The sequence below is a fragment of the Brachionichthys hirsutus genome, unplaced genomic scaffold (assembly GCF_040956055.1).
Source record: "Brachionichthys hirsutus isolate HB-005 unplaced genomic scaffold, CSIRO-AGI_Bhir_v1 contig_276, whole genome shotgun sequence".
In the NCBI taxonomy this organism is placed as follows: domain Eukaryota; kingdom Metazoa; phylum Chordata; class Actinopteri; order Lophiiformes; family Brachionichthyidae; genus Brachionichthys; species Brachionichthys hirsutus.
The window spans coordinates 68,467-86,864 of NW_027180514.1; the positions used below are offsets into that span (position 1 = coordinate 68,467).

Consider the following 18,398-nt stretch of genomic DNA (forward strand, 5'->3'; position numbering starts at 1 on the left):
TGGTTGAGAACAAAGACATCAACCATTGTGTTGCTAGACGGGGACATGTTGTATCACCATTTACAGCACACAAAGGCATTATCAGCTGAAGGGGTTCACTGTGGGGAACCCTGATGGGACAAGCTGAAAGAGGAAGAAAAATAATAGCCTTGATTTTACAAACTGTGGCGCTAAGCTCTTCTGTGGTGTTCCTTTCTATAACATTAAAGCGATCCCTGACTGTTTGGACAAATTGATCAAAAATATGTATCATTATTTCTTATTAAGCTATAAAATTCATTTTGTTAGGAGCCGCCAATATTGGCATTCTGGGTGTGATATTAAATGGTTGCACCACCAAGCTCTGCTGTTGTGGAGAATAGCAGCGATCCGTTGGCAGCTATCAGCTCCTCTGGTCGGCCTTTGCAGTCTGACCCACAGCATCAGCAAAAACGAGAGGAAAGTGAGGAGAAGCCAGAGATTAAAATGGAGATTAAAATCAACGGCAGGTCTCAAGATTTGGTCGCTGTGTTTGGTGTCTCTGGCCTGTGTAGCCGTGGCGACAGAGATTGTCTGATGTAAAGAGCTCCATTTGATTTCTGACGGAGTCCATGGTAATTATTCGTTTCATATTAACGGTACTTCACGATATATTTGTATTTAATGTAAACTAATGTCCGCAGTGTGTTTGTGTGCGTGAACGGTTGTTGGTCTCTGTAGCACCCGCCGCGTGCCGGAGGTGCAGCCGAGGTCTTCAATAACTGATATTCACTTTCTAATGCTTTCTCTGCAACAACTGACTGGCAATTTCCCTAATCTCTGTAGAGGGATTAGGGAAATTGCCGTCTGTGTTGCAACAGACAGACTCTGGCAACCCCTAATCTCTGTAGAGGATTAGGGAAATTGCCGTCTGTCTGTTGCAACACAGACGGCAATTTCCCTAATCCTCTACAGAGATTAGGGAAATTGCCATCTGTGTTGCAACAGACAGACTCTGGCAACCCCTAATCTCTGTAGAGGATTAGGGAAATTGCCGTCTGTCTGTTGCAACAGACAGACTCTGTCAACCCCTAATCTCTGTAGAGGATTAGAGATTGCGTTACAAAATGAATAGAAGCTATTGAAGACCTCGGCTGCACCTCCCGTCACACGGCGGGTAGACAAACAACCGTTCAAGCACACAAACACACTGCAGACATTAGTTTACAGTAAATACCAATATATCGGAAGTAACGTTAATACGAAACAAATAATTACCATGGACTGTGGCAGAAATAAAATGGAGTTTCTTACATCTCTTCGGCATGGCTGCACAGGCCAGACACGAAACATGACCAAATCTAGTCCTTTCGTCGATTCTCATCTCCATTTCCATCTCTGGTTCTTCCTCACTTTCCCCTCGTCTTTGCTGACGCTGTGGGTCAGACTGAAAAGGCGGAACAGATGAGCTCATCGCTGCTAACAGATCGCTGCTATAACAGCAGTGAGCTGGGTTTGCAACCATTTGACATCACACCCAGAATGCCTTGCGGCCGGCCCCCCAAACAAAATGGATTTTGTAGTTTGTAAGAAATAATTATATATATTTAGACCAATTTGTCAGCAGCCCTGGATCGGTTCGGTGGTTATGGTTCGAGGATTTGTGAATCCTCGAACCATAACCACCGAACCTAGGCGAACAGGTAAGTACTTCAGATAATAGTTTAAAATTTGTAACCTTTTCTTTTTCAGGTCTCCCGACAGGAAGCAAGTCAACCTACATAGACAGGTAAGTATTTCTAAATAAACTCTACATGCATTCTTAAAATTTAAATGCTTTGTTTACATTTTATTCTACATAGACAGGCAAGTATTTCTAAATAAACTCTACATGCATTCTTAAAATAGAAATACAAAAATGTGTGTGTGGCGCCCTAAAGAGGATGTCGGTGGTAAACGGCCAAAACATCAGATGATCTTGGGGTACCCTGCAAAGGACACACACTTTAACAATCATAGGGTCCCCAGGTTCTGTTCAATGCCCAATTGAATTGGATTTTGCGGGTTAGGCCCCTAACTGTTAAGTTATCTCCTAATCTTCATTCTCTGGCTTGTCCCCGTCAGGGGATCGCCATAGCAAATCAACCTTCTAGTCCAACCAAAGGGCCTTATGCGGCCCTTTGGTTGACTCTGACCGGCCTGTGCAAGGTTAATTGAAAATTACAAAATAAACACATTTTCTAATTTTACTTCATGCGTGGACTAAAACTGCATTCAGTGACAGTTCAATATTATGTATCTTTCTTAATGAGCACAAACACAGACAATATTGTGATGTCTTTAGGATGCTAAGAACCTTCACACAACTTTCCAAAAGTATATTAAATGTCAAAATGTGTTTTTGAGTGAATGTGACTGAAAATGTTCACTAATATGAGTCACAAATGGTAAAACGTTCACATTTATTTTACCATTGTTTTGAGAAATGTAATTGAATAAATGAATTTTTTTGTAAGGCAACCGCAATTTTTCATTGCTTAATAATAACATACTCTTACAAGCTTGTCAGGGATAGTTGGCTCAACACCTTGATATTTGTCTGGAGTTGTATGTATGCGCTCTCACAAATCCCTTACAAAAAAATTGAAACGTTGATGGTTAAACAGTTTTCTACTCCCACCCTGCACACAGCTCAGGTGATTTCCTCTGCACTGTGGTACCACTATTTGACCTTGTCCAAAAGCTGAGTTATGCTTGTTAAGTTACCAATATTTTTGCCTTACATCGGCTCTGTCTCCATACTCCTTGAGACATACTCCTGAAACACTTGACAAGGTAGTGGACCTCGGACCATGATCTTCCTCTGGTCTCTTTTGGTTTTGAACCAGTACAGCACATGTTTACCCTTGCACAGTCCAGCCTAACCCAGTGCCGGGTAACGATCTGGATACCTGTCTAGATACCAAAATAAAGGTCCAACCTCTGTTGTCCAATCACAGCCGTCCATCACGGATCAAAGGCACAAAGAAAGGGTGATGGAGATCAAAGGCCCTGAGCCATCAAAAAGATCTTAGGATCAAAGGAAGCAAAATTATATATGTGTGTAATTTCACAGATCAAACTATCCAGGGTTTCGGACCGTGTACAAGTGGAAAGGGGATGCTTTATATGTTATATAAAGGAACACCACAGAGAGCTAAGCACCACAGTTTGTGTTTCATGGTTGAGAACAAAGACATCAACCATTGTGTTGCTAGACGGGGACATGTTGTATCACCATTTACAGCACACAAAGGCATTATCAGCTGAAGGGGTTCACTGTGGGGAACCCTGATGGGACAAGCTGAAAGAGGAAGAAAAATAGTAGCCTTGATTTTACAAACTGTGGCGCTAAGCTCTTCTGTGGTGTTCCTTTCTATAACATTAAAGCGATCCCTGACTGTTTGGACAAATTGATCGAAAATATGTATCATTATTTCTTATTAAGCTATAAAATTCATTTTGTTAGGAGCCGCCAATACTGGCATTCTGGGTGTGATATTAAATGGTTGCACCACCAAGCTCTGCTGTTGTGGAGAATAGCAGCGATCCGTTGGCAGCTATCAGCTCCTCTGGTCGGCCTTTGCAGTCTGACCCACAGCATCAGCAAAAACGAGAGGAAAGTAGGGAGAAGCCAGAGATTAAAATGGAGATTAAAATCAACGGCAGGTCTCAAGATTTGGTCGCTGTGTTTGGTGTCTCTGGCCTGTGTAGCCGTGGCGACAGAGATTGTCTGATGTAAAGAGCTCCATTTGATTTCTGACGGAGTCCATGGTAATTATTCGTTTCATATTAACGGTACTTCACGATATATTTGTATTTAATGTAAACTAATGTCCGCAGTGTGTTTGTGTGCGTGAACGGTTGTTGGTCTCTGTAGCACCCGCCGCGTGCCGGAGGTGCAGCCGAGGTCTTCAATAACTGATATTCACTTTCTAATGCTTTCTCTGCAACAACTGACTGGCAATTTCCCGAATCTCTGTAGAGGGATTAGGGAAATTGCCGTCTGTGTTGCAACAGACAGACTCTGGCAACCCCTAATCTCTGTAGAGGATTAGGGAAATTGCCGTCTGTCTGTTGCAACAGACAGACTCTGTCAACCCCTAATCTCTGTAGAGGATTAGAGATTGCGTTAGAAAATGAATAGAAGCTATTGAAGACCTCGGCTGCACCTCCGGCACACGGCGGGTAGACAAACAACCGTTCAAGCACACAAACACACTGCAGACATTAGTTTACAGTAAATACCAATATATCGGAAGTAACGTTAATACGAAACAAATAATTACCATGGACTGTGGCAGAAATAAAATGGAGTTTCTTACATCTCTTCGGCATGGCTGCACAGGCCAGACACGAAACATGACCAAATCTAGTCCTTCCGTCGATTCTCATCTCCATTTCCATCTCTGGTTCTTCCTCACTTTCCCCTCGTCTTTGCTGACGCTGTGGGTCATGACGACTGAAAAGGCGGAACAGATGAGCCTCATCGCTGCTAACAGATCGCTGCTATAACAGCAGTGAGCTGGGTTTGCAACCATTTGACATCACACCCAGAATGCCTTGCGGCCGGCCCCCCAAACAAAATGGATTTTGTAGTTTATAAGAAATAATTATATATATTTAGACCAATTTGTCAGAAGCCCTGGATCGGTTCGGTGGTTATGGTTCGAGGATTTGTGAATCCTCGAACCATAACCACCGAACCTAGGCGAACAGGTAAGTACTTCAGATAATAGTTTAAAATTTGTAACCTTTTCTTTTTCAGGTCTCCCGACAGGAAGCAAGTCAACCTACATAGACAGGTAAGTATTTCTAAATAAACTCTACATGCATTCTTAAAATTTAAATGCTTTGTTTACATTTTATTCTACATAGACAGGCAAGTATTTCTAAATAAACTCTACATGCATTCTTAAAATATAAATACAAAAATGTGTGTGTGGCGCCCTAAAGAGGATGTCGGTGGTAAACGGCCAAAACATCAGATGATCTTGGGGTACCCTGCAAAGGACACACACTTTAACAATCATAGGGTCACCAGGTTCTGTTCAATGCCCAATTGAATTGGATTTTGCGGGTTAGGCCCCTAACTGTTAAGTTATCTCCTAATCTTCATTCTCTGGCTTGTCCCCGTCAGGGGATCGCCATAGCAAATCAACCTTCTAGTCCATCCAAAGGGCCGCATAAGGCCCTTTGGTTGACTCTGACCGGCCTGTGCAAGGTTAATTGAAAATTACAAAATAAACACATTTTCTAATTTTACTTCATGCGTGGACTAAAACTGCATTCAGTGACAGTTCAATATTATGTATCTTTCTTAATGAGCACAAACACAGACAATATTGTGATGTCTTTAGGATGCTAAGAACCTTCACACAACTTTCCAAAAGTATATTAAATGTCAAAATGTGTTTTTGAGTGAATGTGACTGAAAATGTTCACTAATATGAGTCACAAATGGTAAAACGTTCACATTTATTTTACCATTGTTTTGAGAAATGTAATTGAATAAATGAAATTTTTTGTAAGGCAACCGCAATTTTTCATTGCTTAATAATAACATACTCTTACAAGCTTGTCAGGGATAGTTGGCTCAACACCTTGATATTTGTCTGGAGTTGTATGTATGCGCTCTCACAAATCCCTTACAAAAAAATTGAAACGTTGATGGTTAAACAGTTTTCTACTCCCACCCTGCACACAGCTCAGGTGATTTCCTCTGCACTGTGGTACCACTATTTGACCTTGTCCAAAAGCTGAGTTATGCTTGTTAAGTTACCAATATTTTTGCCTTACATCGGCTTTGTCTCCATACTCCTTGAGACATACTCCTGAAACACTTGACAAGGTAGTGGACCTCGGACCATGATCTTCCTCTGGTCTCTTTTGGTTTTGAACCAGTACAGCACATGTTTACCCATGCACAGTCCAACCTAACCCAGTGCCAGGTAACAATCTGGATACCTGTCTAGATACCAAAAAAAAGGTCCAACCTCTGTTGTCCAATCACAGCCGTCCGTCACGGATCAAAGGCACAAAGAAAGGGTGATGGAGATCAAAGGCCCTGAGCCATCAAAAAGATCTTAGGATCAAAGGAAGCAAAATTATATATGTGTGTAATTTCACAGATCAAACTATCCAGGGTTTCGGACCGTGTACAAGCGGAAAGGGGATGCTTTATATGTTATATAAAGGAACACCACAGAGAGCTAAGCACCACAGTTTGTGTTTCATGGTTGAGAACAAAGACATCAACCATTGTGTTGCTAGACGGGGACATGTTGTATCACCATTTACAGCACACAAAGGCATTATCAGCTGAAGGGGTTCACTGTGGGGAACCCTGATGGGACAAGCTGAAAGAGGAAGAAAAATAATAGCCTTGATTTTACAAACTGTGGCGCTAAGCTCTTCTGTGGTGTTCCTTTCTATAACATTAAAGCGATCCCTGACTGTTTGGACAAATTGATCGAAAATATGTATCATTATTTCTTATTAAGCTATAAAATTCATTTTGTTAGGAGCCGCCAATATTGGCATTCTGGGTGTGATATCAAATGGTTGCACCACCAAGCTCTGCTGTTGTGGAGAATAGCAGCGATCCGTTGGCAGCTATCAGCTCCTCTGGTCGGCCTTTGCAGTCTGACCCACAGCATCAGCAAAAACGAGAGGAAAGTGAGGAGAAGCCAGAGATTAAAATGGAGATTAAAATCAACGGCAGGTCTCAAGATTTGGTCGCTGTGTTTGGTGTCTCTGGCCTGTGTAGCCGTGGCGACAGAGATTGTCTGATGTAAAGAGCTCCATTTGATTTCTGACGGAGTCCATGGTAATTATTCGTTTCATATTAACGGTACTTCACGATATATTTGTATTTAATGTAAACTAATGTCCGCAGTGTGTTTGTGTGCGTGAGCGGTTGTTGGTCTCTGTAGCACCCGCCGCGTGCCGGAGGTGCAGCCGAGGTCTTCAATAACTGATATTCACTTTCTAATGCTTTCTCTGCAACAACTGACTGGCAATTTCCCGAATCTCTGTAGAGGATTAGGGAAATTGCCGTCTGTGTTGCAACAGACAGACTCTGGCAACCCCTAATCTCTGTAGAGGATTAGAGATTGCGTTAGAAAATGAATAGAAGCTATTGAAGACCTCGGCTGCACCTCCGGCACACGGCGGGTAGACAAACAACCGTTCAAGCACACAAACACACTGCAGACATTAGTTTACAGTAAATACCAATATATCGGAAGTAACGTTAATACGAAACAAATAATTACCATGGACTGTGGCAGAAAAAAAATGGAGTTTCTTACATCTCTTCGGCATGGCTGCACAGGCCAGACACGAAACATGACCAAATCTAGTCCTTCCGTCGATTCTCATCTCCATTTCCATCTCTGGTTCTTCCTCACTTTCCCCTCGTCTTTGCTGACGCTGTGGGTCAGACTGAAAAGGCGGAACAGATGAGCTCATCGCTGCTAACAGATCGCTGCTATAACAGCAGTGAGCTGGGTTTGCAACCATTTGACATCACACCCAGAATGCCTTGCAGCCGGCCCCCCAAACAAAATGGATTTTGTAGTTTATAAGAAATAATTATATATATTTAGACCAATTTGTCAGAAGCCCTGGATCGGTTTGGTGGTTATGGTTCGAGGATTTGTGAATCCTCGAACCATAACCACCGAACCTAGGGGAACAGGTAAGTACTTCAGATAATAGTTTAAAATTTGTAACCTTTTCTTTTTCAGGTCTCCCGACAGGAAGCAAGTCAACCTACATAGACAGGTAAGTATTTCTAAATAAACTCTACATGCATTCTTAAAATTTAAATGCTTTGTTTACATTTTATTCTACATAGACAGGCAAGTATTTCTAAATAAACTCTACATGCATTCTTAAAATATAAATACAAAAATGTGTGTGTGGCGCCCTAAAGAGGATGTCGGTGGTAAACGGCCAAAACATCAGATGATCTTGGGGTACCCTGCAAAGGACACACACTTTAACAATCATAGGGTCACCAGGTTCTGTTCAATGCCCAATTGAATTGGATTTTGCGGGTTAGGCCCCAAACTGTTAAGTTATCTCCTAATCTTCATTCTCTGGCTTGTCCCCGTCAGGCGGCCCTTTGGTTGACTCTGACCGGCCTGTGCAAGGTTAATTGAAAATTACAAAATAAACACATTTTCTAATTTTACTTCATGCGTGGACTAAAACTGCATTCAGTGACAGTTCAATATTATGTATCTTTCTTAATGAGCACAAACACAGACAATATTGTGATGTCTTTAGGATGCTAAGAACCTTCACACAACTTTCCAAAAGTATATTAAATGTCAAAATGTGTTTTTGAGTGAATGTGACTGAAAATGTTCACTAATATGAGTCACAAATGGTAAAACGTTCACATTTATTTTACCATTGTTTTGAGAAATTGAATTGAATAAATGACGTTTTTGTAAGGCAACCTCAATTTTTCATTGCTTAATTATAACATATACTCTTACAAGCTTGTCAAAACAATGCAATTTACTGCTTTTTTTTAAATAAAGAAATACAATCAATATTATGCAGAATTGAGTTTAGCCTTTTGGCCGGGCCCTCCAGAATATTTTGTCTTTCTCATATGGCCCCATAGAAAAAATAATTGCCCACCCATGATCTAGGGTTCTAATTGTTCTTGGTATCGGAGTTAGATTTCTGAATCCATAAATGGAGTTTTAATGTTAAAATGTAATATTCTTTCCTGACCTCATTCTGGATCAGATCCAGAAGACATTTTACATGATAGTTCATATCGGACGCCCTTTATGACTGTGATTTTTGGTGAGTGAATTGAATGCATAGACAGGATTTTTTATTGTTTTTTAAAGCCTCCATTATAAGTAAATGGAAAAACTTTTCTTGTATCCAGACGGGTATCTGGATCGCTCTCAAAATTGAATGACCCAGGCAGACAAATGCCATCACAAACATAACCTCCTTGGCGGAGATAAAAAAAAAAAAAAAAAAAAAAAATCCCACATAACAAAGAAAACAACATTCCTTAATCCGCCCACTTAGCTTTATCCACATCAACATTTGGTGGGATCTTCCTTGAAATATACCCAACCCTCCCACGAAGATTCATGAAAATCTGATGAGTAGTTCTTTGTGTAATCCTGAAAACAAGTAAAACAAACCGACGGCAGCTTAAACATTACCCGCTTGGCAGAGGTAATAATGATTATTGGGTCTCCGTCTCTGTTTTCATAGTTTACTTTTTCAAAGCACTCAGGGCACCAGGTTTAATTCTGCTGCTTTTTTTAATGTCCAAACAACTTCTGCCAGATATTTATACAGTGAGGAGCAGCCACGGGCCATTACATTAATGTAAACCAAAGCAGAGCCTCGTTTAGCACGGTTCTCTTTGTAACGGTGTCATTTGTGTCTGTCTCAAACAGGACGCCTCTTGCTCAATGCAACCCCACTTTGGCTAACCACAATATCGCATAACTATCTGATGAGACGTTGTCTAGTTCTTGAGTTTATTTGTTGTGGCATAAATTTGGAAAATGTGTTCAACCCAAACAATTTTGCAATATCCATTCTTCAGGTTATTAAACCAGGTGCAGAAATTGATTTGAGGCATATTTTGCTCGTGATTTCACAAAGTAAAACCATGCGTTAATAGCATTGTCTTATTTTAACCATGCGGTAAGACAGTAATTAAGTACCGGTACACAGATGAAAATGCTACTCACGTATGCATCCATTTGGAGACTCGGGGGGGACTCCAAAGGGTCTGTAGAAACCCTCAAGGCATCGCTCGCAGTTCACACCAGCAGTGTTGTGCTGGAGGACATGAAAATAATGTGAGTATATTTCCTCCATATATGAGCAGTGAGATAGAAGATGATGCTGAACGAGTCTTCTTTAGGGCAGAATCTATAAATTAAAATGCAGTTTGAGGCACGTGATGGGATGCAACGCTTTCAATCCCGTAGTATAATATTCCAGAGGTATATTATATTAACAACACAACAACAAAGGAAGAAATTAGCAACATGTTGTCTTTTTTGGAGTAGGAGGAGGGACATTTTGCAAAAATGGTTTTGCTTTGGCCCCAAAATCCAACTTTCACAGATTACAGAGTAGCTGGTGCAGAATCAAATGCTCCATGGAGGATGAACATACACAAGAGGGAATTTTTCACCCCCTTTTTTTATACTCTTCTCCACAACAACAACAGCATACATTCACTCACAGGAATCAGTTTAGACTTGACGTGCATTTCATACCTGGCAGTTGCTGCACACTCCTCCTCCATCGTACCTGCCGAAGGTGTCTAAACTTGCTCCCTTTCTTTCCACCTCTGGATCGTAATAACAGTTGAAAGCATGGGAGAAACACTGGCAGGCTGCGGAGAAAAAAAAAACCCAGAGATATACAAAAAGACAGACAGACAGGCAGACACACACACACACACACACACACTCCTTAAGATGCTTCAGCTACTCATTCGCCAAGAAGGAAGGAATTAGGCGTCTGGTTGTTAACTATTCAGAGACGCGTTAAAATCCAAACCAAACAAGTGGACAGGTCCTCTTTCTGCACGCTGCCCCCCCCCCCCCCCTCTCATAAATGCTGGTGACAGGATATACTGTACTCTGTTGCACTGATTGAATTACAAGTCGTCTACATCTTTCTCTCCGCTTTTGTTGTCGCAACGAGGCCGTGCTTCACTGAGAAGCGATGTGCCAACACTCAAAAGTCATTAGCCTCCGGCTGAAACATGACCGATTGGCTGGCCTTTAAACTGGCGTGGAGGACTATCTGGTAAGATGCCAGGCCCGGCTCCCCAGTTGAGTCGCCGACTAAGACAAAGAACAGTTATCCTGCAGCTAGTTGTGCGCCGTGTTGTTCATCTCACACACCATATGAGGAATGTCCTCTCATCTCCTCACTGAGGCTCCCTACAATACCATATGAGGGCATCCACAACAGGGCTTAGATATCAGGACACTTCAATCCACTCCGCGGGGTCGTAATTCAAGGAAGCTGCAGCACAGGGAGTGACAAACCACTGGTTTGGTTTACACATCGAATAAACCATTGTACACCAACACTTACGGTGACACTCATTAGGGCTGTCAACAGTCGCCGCGCGCCATGGCTTCTGGTTGAAGCCCGGGCAGCAGCGGTCACATGACTCGCCGCAGGTGTTGTGTTGGCAATCGCACCGGAGTCTGCAGAGAGGACAAGACGCACCCGAGATTAGGAATGCTCAGATTATAATTCTAAGCACAAACCCAAAAAGTGCTTTTAAATTCACATTAGCTATTTACCAATTATTAACGCAATAATAGTTTTCCTTTAAACAGACAGCACATAGCAACATTAGCACTAAAAACTGCTACATATATATATATATTTATTATATACATCAGTGAGATAAAACATGCTAAAGACGTGCTGCAGAGACGAAGGCAGCTTTAATCCACTGGGAACTTTCTCTTACAATTTCCAAGCAAACAATATAACACAATGAAGCATTCATCCGTTGTGTTCTTCTGCTGTTTCGAGGTCCGCAATACAAAAGGCAACTGTAATTCAAGGCAGCACTTTATCAGGCATCTTCCCCTTTTAACAAGCCTCTACAATGACACAGTTATCAGAGTAAAATACAGTAACATGCTTCCTTTACTGTGATGTCACCGCACAAACATATGAGGCAATCCTTCCTGCAAAACAATTCAAGATCAGTAGATTTGGCGCTGTCCCTGTGGTCTTCGTTTCATCATCTTCAACAGTAAGTCATGTCCAAAGACACACTTTAACGTTAAAGTTATAAGGTATCAGTTTAGGCTTTGATGTAAAGAACATGGAAATTATTTTAAGATTGCAGAAGTAAAAGGGGCTTCACTGACCTGTTTGAGGCTTCCTGATGGCGCCCCCCACCACACACCTGTGCATGTCCATGACAAACACACCGTCCACCGATGCTGACGTCTTTGATACTGTAGTAGTACTAGCATGACATATGGAGAAAACGTTATCAACACCACCTTTAAAAAGTGACAACTCAAAAAAACATCATGCAACCGGAGTCAAAGTCAATTCAATCTTGAATCATTATAGTTACGGTGCAACCACTGCATCATATAAAAAAATAAAAAATAAACTGCCACTAATGCATGCACAATCGCATGCATGCTGTCTCTTCCATGATGACTGGATGGACAGATCTCGCATTGGGCCTTTGACAAAGATGAATGTGTCGGCAGGTGGGAGATGGTCAGTGTTTGAGTCAGCAAACGGGAAGCTTGAGTGTAGGTGGAACGGATGTTTGTCCAAATGGGGGGAACAAGAGCCGAGCATGACACCTCTGTGTGAGGTTCTACATAAGGGCATCACCCTGCGTGTGACGGTGGGATCTCTCTGGGCCTTGGAGATCAGGTGACCCAGCAGGGTGCTGGTGCGGAGGAAGCGCAGGCGGATGTTGGTGGCCTTCGTGAAGTCTCGCAGGACTGGTGAGTAGGTGAAGTTTCTGGCCCCCGGTCGACCGTTTACCAGAGAAACAACAATCTGAATAACAAACACTCATTAAAAAAAAAAAAAAGAAAATCCGCTTTTGAGGTGTAATAAAAGGAATGCAGTTGCTAAAATATCTTACTTCTCCATTCTCCAGAGGAACGATCCGGGAGTACTCTGTGGTGCAGAGCTGGTCGTCGTCGTGTAATATCCGAGCATTCGGCTGCTTTCCAAACCTTTCGATGCACTCATGCTTTGAATCTGCCAAAAACAAAATAAAAAATCTCTTAACATCTTACCTGTATTCTCTTCATTTTGTTTTTCATTTTAGACAGGAACAATATCATCATTACACAGGCATTTTTACTTGTCGTAGCAGGAAAGACACATGTAATGCATTTTTTAATAGGGGGTGCATCCCATTCAGAAACAACAGTTACTGCTCACGTGCACACACACTTGCACGGAAACGAGCGAACGTGTTGTTCTCTTATCCGTGTTGTTCTGGTTTAAGTGGATTTTGTAAATGAGCGGTTGCTGCTTTTGTTTTTGAACTGCAGGTTCTCAGAAATCACTTTCTGTTTATTGCAAACATGTTACTAACAATGTGGTTGAAAAAATATAGAATGATTAAAAAACACAAACACACATTCCATCTTTACCAGACTTCACTAACAGTCGCGGGACTGCACGTGGAGCGGACTTCATATTTTTATTTACAGCCCACAATATAACAAAATCCAGAAGGGAATTCAATCATAATGTTTCAACATTTTATTTCAGCCTTTAGTCACTGTGCAGGAAGTGTTGTTCTGTTTAGAATACAATAAAAAAGCACATTTCACACAATAAAATCACTTGGGAACTTACGTGCAAAATACTGCCAGGGAGTGAAGGTTCTGCCATTGTCCACGGAGCGCTCGAGGACCCAGAGGTCAGGACGGGGTGAGTTTGCAAACTTGATGAGGACATATGCCACGTGAAAGAGCTAAAAAAAAATACAAAAAACAGAATAGAAGATGTACAAATAAAAATACATCACTGTTTGAAAATGTTTTGGCATAAGTCGTAGCTTCAGGTACTCTACATGTTATTTCAGGTAAGCCCCAGTCTTGGCAGACATCGCCGACAACACTTTTATTTTCTTTCAGAGCACAACTTCTGATCAATGTTCTACATCTTGCCACAAAACAAACTAGAAAAGCACTCAGATAGCGCAGACCTCCGCCGAGCAGCTCATTCCCCTCCTAATTGGATTTACACCGTCCACATGGTGATCTGGATCATCATCAAAAGGTCCTATATTGTTCTTGGTGTCTTTATACAACAACTATGAAAAGTGAATTGGAGTTGGGGTTTTCAATGTTCAAATGTAATATTTTTTCCTGACCTCCTTCGAGATCAGATCCAGATGTGATTCAGTGGTGAGATAGAGGCCCTCACCCTACATGACTATGTCAAATTCCATAAACATCGGTCAATAATCAACTGAGATATTGAGAAACAAATTTTGAAACGCCATTGACTGCAATGTTAAAGAAAATATCAAAAAGTGATCCATAATCCAAGATCTCTTCTGGATCATCACCAGAATTTAATTATCTGTTCCTGGTAACATTCCCAACATTTCCTTCAAACTTCATCCAGATCCGTCTGTAACCTCTTGCTAACAGACAGACAGACAAACGAACGCAGGCGATCACGGAGGAGGAGGTACTAACTTTAATACATGCGTCCACACGACTGAATCAAGGCCAAGGCTTCCCCTCCTGGCCTTTTATTCTGTGCAGAATTGCATTCTGTGTGGCCAGACAGGAACGCACAAACAATTTGCCAACATTTGTCAGCACGGAGTCAATAAAAGTGGTGCAGGTGCAGCCAGGTTAGTGAAAAGACCCGAGCTAAGCCCACATGATCCACGTCTGTTCTCTGAACTCACTATCTCCTCCTTCCATCAGAATATGCATTCCATACAAGTAACGAGTAACACTGAGCTTTCTGTCAGACCTATGATTGTTAGAGGACTGTGTGTCCTTTGCACTTCGTCAACATCCTCATCAGCCCCTGAAAGCGGGCGACTTCAGCTTGATTGAACATTGTGCAACGGTAAGATAATCGGTGGAAATCAATGCCCTCTTTGTTAAGGCGTGGAATGGACTCGGTGTGGCTTGGAATTTAAACCCTGTGACATCAAACCTGCACGTGACACCTGCAGTGTCAACAGAAAGTCTGGCGTGCACCTGACCGCCACGCCCGTCTTGTTTTTATCAGGCACAGTTCATCTGTTCAGTGCCGGAATAGATCCTAAACCAACGTTTAACATGTTTGAAAAGCAACACTAAAGGCATATTTACTGAATGAAAGACACCTGCATTCAGGGTTGCAGCGATTCTATGAAAACTGGAGCTGAGGAATGTGTTGCCTATTCGAATAAAAGCTGGTCTTCGTTTTGGGAAAGATGAATGCAGGCCCACACTCGTCCGGCATCCATCAGCTCCTTTACGAATGCCCCCAGGGGCATTTGAAACAGTCAAGGTGGTAGTTCTCCTTGCACGGGGCAGGCTAGTCTAACAGCCGTATCAAAAGCTAAGCAAAGCATGCTAAAGGCTAAAGGTGGGGAGTCGCTAACCCAACCATCAAAAGGATAGGCCTTAAGTTCATGTGGAACTTGGGTTGATGGACTGTGAGAGGGGTCAGAGGTCAAATGGGGAACTGTCTGGCTTCGTTCTCTGAAAACGATCAAAAATCAATGGCAACTAAGAACAAAGTCATTAGTTTGCAAATATTCCAGAATAGATTTTTCGAGAATAGATTTCTGTCAGTAAATAAGTAATTTTGTTTTTGAAAGGCCTCCTGCTTGCCTCAAACTTAGGTGGGGTGTGACTTAAAATTAATCAGGGAACACTTCCACTCGTATGCCACAGGATGTGCGGGAAAAAAAAGAAAGAAGAAGAATGGCGCACACACAACAAGGCGTGGGCTGCCATCCAGCTAAAAACAGAAGCAAGTTTCAGTCATTGCTACTGAGGATCAGGAGGAAGTTTACTTCGCACAGGCTGTGATGACATTGAGGGAACTAGAGGAAGGCAGGCTGGGGGGGGGGGGGGGGGGGAGTAGAGACGTGCAGGCTGGCATGCAGACCCATCTCAGATTCCAAACATAGCGTCACATTCCCTCTCCCTATTAATGCCCTCAAAGCAGCGCATGCCACTGCTTTCAGGAACTGGTTTCTGACACCAATGCAAGGCAGTGAAAATCTCCTCAACAATTTGTCCCGGGTACAGACAGATATGGGGTTTATTAAACGAGGGGTTTCTCGTAAATATTCTATTCTGTTCTGTTCTAAACAGAAAAACGTATTCTAATACACCTGACCAGATTCTGTCAGACTGGATTATTGTGTTCACACTTTAACAAGGAGGGCTATTAAGTACAGTTTGGCATTGCTAGAAATAGTGTTACCACTATCACTATCTAGTCAGCGTCATCATCCAAGGCTGGCAAAGTTTCTGAGTCAGCTAAACATTCCTGGAGCTTCAAAAGAAAAGAAAAAAAAGGAAACATAAAAGGATTCCATGCAGCTCATGCTGAGAAATCCAGCGTCTCAAATTGGTTTGATTTGACTATGATGCAATGAGTCTTCACTCCAGTCTCCGAGTTAAAAGGTTTTGCACAGCCTTAGGAGTTTGCAGGAGCTCAAATGTGTGTGCCACCAAAACATGCTCTCTTTTGCACACTTGTTTTATTATGTTTAGTCCTCGACTTCTACAGTTGTAGAGGAGAATCATGCCAAACTTATTTTTTACTGTGAAGCCCAGGAATGATTTTTGAACAAAACAAAAAAAGTCCCCTTGCTTTCCACCGATGTAGCTCTTAGTAAATAATGTTCATTTTTAGATGTACCACTCCACCACCATTTGTGACAAAAACATGGGATGACAAATTTTAAGACTTCAGGTAACACCAAAAAAACCAGAATGACACTTGACACCAAGGTCTACTGATGTAGAACCAATGCTGACATTGCTCTGTATTTTACAGTATTATACAGACGGTGTAAAATGGTATAATAATATGAACACAGTTTAATCAGAAAAGACTGAAATAACACACCTTTGATTATTCTCACTCCAGTGAATATGGTGCAAGCTAAGCTCTCATCAAGTCTGAATGGTGTGAGGTCATTCGTTGGGTTTCTGACTGGATGCCAGTAACCCAATCATGTTGGAAAGAATCATCTGGAAAACAACCCAGTCAGAAACAGACAGGATGATTCTGGAAGACTGGGCCTGTCCTGGCATGGCTTTCCTTAGCTTCAATTCTGTCTCTCCAGCTATGTCCTGCCAGTCTAAACACACTCCTGAAATATGCCCAGTGCCAACACATTGTTTGCAGAGAGGATAAAATGTTGTGATGGCAGCGGCGGAGGATTCCGGTGGCGCACAAAGACATGAATCAGATTGACGAGCTCGTGGCAAATAACACTTGGAAGAACCCTTGAGCGGAGCGCTCCTCTGGCCCTGCCTGCATCTGCAGCCCCAGGGCCTGGCTAAAGCCCCGGTGTCGTTCCAGGAGCTTTTGTGTAGAAGGCTGTGGGTGTGTGGGTGTCAAAAAGGTCAAGGGTTGAGCTGTGGCAGGTATAGACTGTTTGACATCTACCCTCTTTGCCTTCCTACCCCATCTCAAATTCTTGACCTCAACCCCTTATAATATTGTATACAAGGTATAAAGTATCCAGATCTCCATAAACCCTCTAATTAACGCTGCAAACAATATTATAACATCAGCACAGTAACATTTTCCCTTTCATTACATTCAAAGCAACACATAAATGCAGTTTGACAGCACACACACAGCGTATTATTCTTATTATTCTTTCTGGATTATTGACCCCGAGTTAATCCCTGTTCATGTGAATGTGACACCTTAAAAGCTCCATGTTGCAAAGCTCCAGGCCGGCATTTAACACTCACAGAACGATTAGAGTTCTCTGAAAACGGATGTGGCTCTTTGTCATTACCATCTCTGCGTGTTGTGAAATGGACAGTTCAGGGATTTCTCACAGCTTCTCAGAAATTGTAATCAATACATCCATTTTCTTGTAGCTGAGACAACCTCGATCGACTCGCCTGCAGCACTTTACGAGTGCCGCTATCCCAGCGGACTACGGGCGAGAGGCGGGGTACGCCCCGGACACGTTGCCACCTCACCTCACAGCTTCAGTTTTTATGACTGACAAGAAAGCTGGACACACAAACCACGACACTCAGTCAGAAGTCACCATATACGTATTTTACACTGAATTAGATTTAATCACCACTCACAACTCATCTTAACAGCTTTTTTTTTATTAGGTTCTTCGTTTTGACAGCGGTGGAGTTAACCATATACAAGCTTGCAAGCATTGTTGGGTATGTTTTAAGCAAGCGCGGTCAAGAAGCAGATCACAGAATTTTCTAATCCTGAATTCCAAGCTGAGGGCACTGCATGGCCATGATGACTTAAATCTGCAGTGGGATCAGAATCTTGACAGCGTGAAGCCATCTGAGCCAGCCGCTGAGAGGCTGCCGCAAAGATCAGAGGAATTCAGAGGAGGAGACGGCATCACCTTCTGTGGGAGTAAATCAGCCCTGCCAGACAAAGCAAACTGGAGCAGTTGCTCTCCAGTTTGAAACAATGAAATGTACAACTGTTTGTCTATGTGCAGCAGGTGTGTGAGGGGGGGGGCAGTCTGGTGTATTTCGCTCTGTCTCCATGACAGAATTAGTATTCTACTAACAAAGAAAGGCCAAAGGTTACAAGAGAACAGCAGGCGAACTGTAAACACAAAATATATTGAAGTTTTTACGTGTTGGGGCCTTAGTGTGAAAGCATGAAATGCAGCT

The 18,398-nt window shown here is 42.3% G+C and overlaps 1 protein-coding gene across 1 annotated transcript in view; it reads right to left on the reverse strand.

The window, feature by feature from the left end:
* The window catches only part of LOC137915753 (laminin subunit alpha-3-like), a 52,831-nt gene that overhangs the window by 30,277 nt on the left and 4,156 nt on the right, over positions 1–18,398 (reverse strand). Inside the window, exons 3-9 of the mRNA XM_068758871.1 lie at positions 13,384–13,501; positions 12,656–12,774; positions 12,397–12,567; positions 11,910–12,010; positions 11,113–11,228; positions 10,281–10,399; positions 9,744–9,834 (exon numbers count right to left, since the gene is read on the reverse strand). Coding sequence (XP_068614972.1) covers positions 9,744–9,834; positions 10,281–10,399; positions 11,113–11,228; positions 11,910–12,010; positions 12,397–12,567; positions 12,656–12,774; positions 13,384–13,501 — 835 coding nt within the window. The remainder of the gene's footprint in view (positions 1–9,743; positions 9,835–10,280; positions 10,400–11,112; positions 11,229–11,909; positions 12,011–12,396; positions 12,568–12,655; positions 12,775–13,383; positions 13,502–18,398) is intronic.